Genomic DNA, 6,834 nt, shown 5'->3' with positions numbered 1-6,834 from the left:
TTCTAAAACAATATAGAATGCAAGAAAAGTCAAGCATGTCATGATGTGAAATGTAAGGGTGAAATAAAAGGATCCACTTACTATTTTAAAACTGAAATAACATTTAAGGCAAGTCTCAATCATCACTGAAAACATTGAAAGTATGCCTAACTAGACACTCCTCTAAGGCTTCTTTTAGAAAGCCAAAAAACCCCACACCTTATACTTGAAAATTAGCAATACAAGAATGCAAGATTACTTTGGATAGTGGTTTTAAGTTAAAAAGGAATGCAAGATTACTTTGGACAGTGGTTTTAAGTTAAAAAGGTTGTAAGATGGACATGGATAACTGAAGGGGATCGGGGAGCACCACAGACGGAGAGTGAGAGAGAGAGAAGGAGACACACACACGATGTGGGTGGGGAGACTCCAAGAGTGAGCAGCCCCCTATACACTTATGCTATGTATAAGGTATACAAGTCAGTGGGCGCCCAGACTCTGGGCGGCCGGGCAAGGCACAGGCGCCTATACCCCAACAACCTCCCACTTAAAGGCGACTGTGCCTTTAAGCAAGGGAACCTAGTCTAAAGACTACAAAAGGTGAGAGAAAACCGCTCTCAACCGATGCCCACTGGCTGGCTGTGATCGTGTGCATCCGGCTGTCCTGCTCCTGTGTAAGTCCATACACCACCAGACATACCGCACACGTACTGCAAGTATGTACGCAATACCTGCATACCTCCCTCGTGCACTATGCCATCATCAGTCAACAAACGACTGACAATCCCAACTACATATGCTCCCACTGCAGCTGCGATATCCGGTCTCAAGATCAGCATCTCATACATGAGACCACCGAATGCCGATGCAATGCTAGCGGGTCTTGCTAGCTCTACGGAGCATGCATCAACATATATGTCCCTGGCAATAGGCATCTCTGACTGACAAGGCGTGTCAGCCACATGCATCTCCTGACTGTCCGCAAAAGACGCATCAACCTGTCGTGCAATCTCAGAGCAAACCAGCTGCTCTAGGTGTCTGCTGGAAGACATATCCTGCACAACTATATCCCCATGCTCACTGTCGAGCATAGAAAGGAATGACTACATAATCGCTGACATCTCAGCCTCCTCTGCAATCATCCACTGCAAACATGACCACTCAATCTGCTGTGACTCACTAGAGCTCTCATGCTCTAACTCCGTATGCATAGACTCTTGCACAACGTCCTCCTGTCGTGACTCACTAGAGCAAGACCGCTCTACCTGTCTATCCTGCATAGAAGTATCTCGCACAACTGACTCTCTGCTTTGCTCAGTCACTAGCAAAGCATGCATGTTTGACTCTGTCACCTCTCTGTGTGACTGCTCAAGTCGTGCCCAAACTGTGTGCACAACGAGCTCACTACTCTGCACTCCATGCAAAGTACCCTGCAACCCACAAGCAAAAGAGACTCGCCTGCTCTCTCGCTGTCTACCTGGTTGCGTGATCACAGAGACAACACCGTCTCTCCCGTGATCCACATGCAATGGGTAACCTGTACCACTCCTGGCACCTCTCGCAATCACTAGCGAACCCAAATGCATCACAAAATCTCGCTCTCGTAGCAAAATCTGACATCCATTATCCCGTAACTGTCTGACTGAGATCAAATCCCGTCTCAGATCTGGCACATAACGCACGTGACGCAAGGTAAATCTCATACCACTGGGCAAGGACAAACATACGTCTCCTGTACCCTCAATGTCATACACAGCACCATCAGCCATGTGCACACAACCAAGTCTCCCACTAGAAAACGTGCTAAACCACTCACGATGCGACGTGACATGGAATGTAGCATCTGAATCTAGTAACCAATGTGAAGACAATGTGCAATCCGATATGCAATCCGTAGACATAAGATCGTATGAAGACAAGCTAGATGTAAATGTGACATCTCCATCACAAGCATACTCAGTAACCACCGTACTGATCTCACTAGCATCTGTCATGCCCAAATCTGCATCACGCATCTGTCGCCTCCGTTGTCTCAAACGCCTGAAACATCGACGCCTAATGTGCCCTCTATGTCCACAATGCCAACATGTCAAGTCTCTATGCCGTCGAGACTTGCGTGTGGGACCAATCTCTCCCATGGACATAGAAGTGGGACTAGACTCCCCTGTAGACATGGATGTCGCGTACATAGCATGTAAACTCTGCCATAAAGCATGAGTTGTAGTCTCCCTCGAGACCTGCCAGTAAACAGACTCAACCAGATGCAAATGAATTGTAGACATGGCTAACTCATCAAGATCCTGCCAATCATCATCACGCATAGACTTGGGCTTCGCCGATAAACCAAGCAAGGGTTTATCTTGCCCCAAATCTGCCAATGCAACAAGCATATGCTCCTTCCAAGCAACAAAATCTGCACCATCAAACTGTGTCAGACCATAACGCTCGAAGTCAAATGAAAAATCAGCCATAATGCTCGCAAAAGAGCAACCAACAATGAGTAGCAAATGTCAACCAAATCAGCCCTAAACTGGCTCGAATCGCATCAACAAAAGTCTGCAAATATGGCTGTAAGATATGGCTGCAAATCAGCCCCAAAATTCAGCTCTTAAACAGCTGCATAAACAAGTCACAAATGTGTCCCAAATCAGCCTACAACTGAGCCATACATGGACACCTGCAAAGAGGAAACAATGGCTGAAAATTCAGCGCCCACATAAGCCCTCAAACCTACCTGTAAACTTGTAAACCTGTAGCTGAAACCTGCTGAAAAACCTCAAGCCATTAGTGCTCGAATCCGGCTACCTAGCTCGTAGCCACACAAGCATACATCACAATACTCACTCCTGTGAGTGTGCCAAGATAACTGTACGCCTGTCAAACCCGTGAGCTAATCACCAAGTCCACACTGTGCGGTATCGATGCATACACACGCACAAATCTCCCACCTGCAGAGAACACCGCACGCAAATGCTGAGTGCAACCTGCAATCTCTACCTAGATCGCATAAATGATGCGCATAAAACTCCTGGGAAAATTTCGCCAGAGTTTCGTCAGTAAAACGGCCACAAAACCAGTAACCAAATTGACTGCACGCTCAAAACCATGAGCAACCAAAGCGCATCAAACCGTACTCCAAATGCATGCACCAATCTCCACACTTTGCATACATCATTGCAAACACCTGCAAATCTAGTATACAAATATCTGCTCTACCTGTGACTGCCAAAAAACATGCTCGAGGCATACATTGCCGAGCTCAAAATGCAATCACATTAGTCTCTCTGAGCATCAAACCACATAAGGCATACATCGTATCCTCCCACCTGTGAGGAAACTTGCAGAAAATATCACTCTCACATCTGAGAGCAAACCATGTGTGGAATCCTCGACGCACAATAAACAACTGCTGCTGCTGCAGAAAATTCAGCGTTCAAAATTTTAAAATTCTGATATGACGAGCGCGTCCAGAGCATGCCAAAACCCCAAGGTAGACTCCTGGATCATATGTATCCGAGTCCGGGTGTGAAAGCTATGCCAAAAACAGTGTTTTTGGGACCCGAAAGTGCACAAATAAACTTGCTGCTGTACCTGCTGTAATTCAAAGCATAATTTTAGCAAATAGACATCACCATCGCTTCCGGAGCATGCCAAAACCCTGACCTAGACTCCTGGATCATGTAGATCTGACTCTGTATGACGGAGCTACGCAAAAAACTGCGTTTTAGAGCTCGAAAATGGCAAAAACGAGCTGCACACAGTCTTGAAACTGCTCCTGCTCCACTCTGCGTGCTGCAATGTCCTCTCAATGCAAGCTCCAACGCAAGAGCTCTGCCACAACAGCATCCAAGCACTCGAATGTCAAGCTCTCCTCCGCCGAGCACTTCTCTAACGAGCTCCACTGAGCTCAAAAGCTCCTCTCACCAAGGAAGCCGCAACCGCCTCCTCGACCAAGCTTGACCACACCAAGCTTCTATTGCATTCTCACAGCAAGTCTTCTGCTTTCTTAATCTCTCTACCGTCAAGAGAGAGCGAGCTATCGCCTCGAAGCTCTCAAAGCCGTCGTGCTCTCCGCGGTCACCATAGCTCTGATACCAATTGAAGGGGATCGGGGAGCACCACAGACGGAGAGTGAGAGAGAGAGAAGGAGACACACACACGATGTGGGTGGGGAGACTCCAAGAGTGAGCAGCCCCCTATACACTTATGCTATGTATAAGGTATACAAGTCAGTGGGCGCCCAGACTCTGGGCGGCCGGGCAAGGCACAGGCGCCTATACCCCAACAATAACAATTGATATAGTCCAATGACACGTGCAAAACATATTCAAGGCTAATATATATGTTGTCTTGTTTGCATGGATGTAGGTAAGGACTCTATCCTTTCTTGGAATTTTTTTTGGCTTAGCTATTGTTCGTCACGAATGTACCCGACTCTTGTCACATTAAAGAATAATCAGTACAGAATACCCCATGTATAAAAACATCAAAATGAGACCTCATTTTTATATCTATGTACAAAAATAATTTAAAGAGAGTTGTTTTTGTGCTACCCCTTATCACTTGTCTAAAGCCAGCTTTCGTTTGAACTATTATGTTCTTTTGTGTATATGTATTAATTTAAAACAACAACACAGACGTCCTACACACAAGGCTCTCCCAATTTTCTGGGAAACTGGCTTTAGAGATTTTGTTGGACTATAGAGCTATGTCAGACTCACTGTCTATATTTCGTGTTTAGGTTGGCTAGTGTTAGGTGGTTTCAACTTAGACTAGAGTTCAGGATTCCTGCTCACAACTATAGTAGTCTTTTGACTTTACCTGTTTTAGGGCTGCAAGTTTATCCACTTATAATAACCTTGATTATATAATTTCAAGTACACTCTCAGTATAAAATGACTGCTCGCATGAGAGTCATCCATGAACTGAAGAAACATGCAAGGATTATAGAACAAATTAGACTTTACCTAAAAGATCATCCCTCTAAAAAAACCCGTGCCCCTAGATCTAGACCCTTTCTTGCCCGAAAGGCCAAAAGCATTGTAATCTCTTACCTTCTAACTCTTCAAAACGTTTGTTACAGGCCTTATCCCTCTCCAAAGGTATGGAGTTAACTTCCAAACCTCTTTCCGTGGCGACTGCCCTTGTCTTGCGATGTATAAGCAGCTTGGAAGCATCACAACATATCTATGAATTAGTCCTTGCTTCTGACAAGAAGTCTTCTATTTTACACATGCTCTCTTTTAATGACTAGGTCAAAATTTGGCTACTTTAGACAAAGATGATAATGGTGTAGCTATGATCTCTCAATAAAACTTTTGCAACTCTTTATACGAAGATTGATTCTCCTTCAATAGAAAATGATAGAAGTGGGATTTTGCATGGTGTTGTGGGCTCTTAAGATGAAATCGATCGTCATTTTTAGATAGAGATGCCGCTATTTGTGAGCTCATTGGACTTAAAGATAGAACTTTATTATCATTAAGATTAGAGTATGCAAAAATTGGGGCAAATCCTTCCCAAAATGATACAAGGGTATATTGGGAATTCTAGAAATTTGAGTGGTATTTTGGGAATTTCTACAAAGGGATATTTTGGTAATTTTTCCATAAATTTTTTTGGTGTGTGCACAATACTCCTTCTACCTGCTCCGCTCTCTTTTTATTCATTCATTATTAAGATGCTTCCATTCTCAAGGGCATCTTTGCCCTTAGTCTTAGAGAAAGGCTCCCTATTCAAATAGATCTCCGCGCGAGAGTCGAGTCCAACCCCCTTAAACATTGACCGCTTCGACAACATAGTAGCCAACTCGAACACTCTTAGCTTGTTGGCAAATCCCTCGATCTAAGGTTAAAGAAATAGAACATCCCCCCCCCCCCCCCCCCCCCCCCCCCCCCCCCCCCCCCCCCCCCCCAGCCTTCTGCCTGCTACTTGCAGCTGATTGGCTCGCACCTGTCCTGCTCGTGGCTGGCTTAGGGATTGTCGCTAATTCCTGTCCATGCATGCTACCAACCTGAAGTACTTTTTGCGCTCTCTCCCTCTCTCTCTCTCTCTCTTTCTCTCTCTCACGCTACAATCAGCCTTCTACTCACAAATTGCATGAGGTGTAGATTCTCCTCTTCTTTTCTTTTACAAAAATTGTAGCTCCTAAAATCTATTATACTGTGTTTTCAAGACAACACGAAGGGGGAGAGAGGAGGACAAAACTGATCAATTGCACGAGCAAGTCCTTCAATTGAGAGGCCGCTCGAATAAGTGGAGGTCTGAGAGAGGGAAAAGAACAGCAGAAGCCATGGCTACTTCCTCGCTACTCTCGCTCCCTCATTCGTCTGCCTCTTTTGCTACCCACCTCTATTCTCTGCATTCCTCCTTCCTATCCCACCGCTATCACACTTCTCCCGCTCTCTTTATCTCCCCTCGAGCTTCCTCTGGCGACTCAGCCCCTAATGGCGCCTCGAAGCAGATCGAGGTGCTCTCTCTCTCTCTCTCTCTCTCTCTCTCTCTCTCTCTCACACACACACACACACACACACACACACACACACACACACACACACACCATAATCCAGTTTGTTGAGCGGATGGGTTTTCTGTTACACATCCAGCTGACTGAAGGAATGGGTTTCCTTGACAGATTGTTTATGATCCTCGGTCGAAGTTTGAACAGCTTGCCGGTGAGCTTGTCAATCCTCGTCGCAATATAACTCTCTTTTCTCCTTGCAAGGTGCGTGAATTTCAATTATCATGTAATGCTTCCCTTGCCTGTCATGTGCACGGCGTATCGTGCCATCTCTGCTCCTCATCATTCTAAGCGCTTGGTTGATCACTGAGTCGTCTAAATCACATTGTTTTTAG

At 45.4% G+C, this 6,834-nt stretch overlaps 1 protein-coding gene across 4 annotated transcripts in view; it reads left to right on the top strand.

Annotated features, from left to right (window-relative positions):
* The first annotated feature begins 6,163 nt into the window (after positions 1–6,163).
* CDPMEK (4-(cytidine 5'-phospho)-2-C-methyl-D-erithritol kinase) overlaps positions 6,164–6,834 on the top strand; it is a 39,953-nt gene continuing 39,282 nt past the window's right edge. The window contains exons 1-2 of one of the 4 annotated variants that reach the window (XM_086512878.1): positions 6,164–6,448; positions 6,614–6,703. In XM_086512878.1, the coding sequence (XP_086369004.1) occupies positions 6,272–6,448; positions 6,614–6,703 (267 nt within the window). In that variant the 5' untranslated portion in view covers positions 6,164–6,271. Of the gene's footprint in view, positions 6,449–6,613; positions 6,704–6,834 lie in introns of those variants that run through there. The other 3 variants (XM_086512880.1, XM_086512879.1, XM_086512882.1) reach the window with 3 other exon arrangements.

The sequence above is a fragment of the Adiantum capillus-veneris genome, chromosome 5, assembly GCF_014529385.1.
Source record: "Adiantum capillus-veneris isolate H3 chromosome 5, ASM1452938v2, whole genome shotgun sequence".
In the NCBI taxonomy this organism is placed as follows: Eukaryota; Viridiplantae; Streptophyta; class Polypodiopsida; order Polypodiales; family Pteridaceae; genus Adiantum; species Adiantum capillus-veneris.
This window is presented reverse-complemented; position numbering and strand designations above follow the sequence as displayed.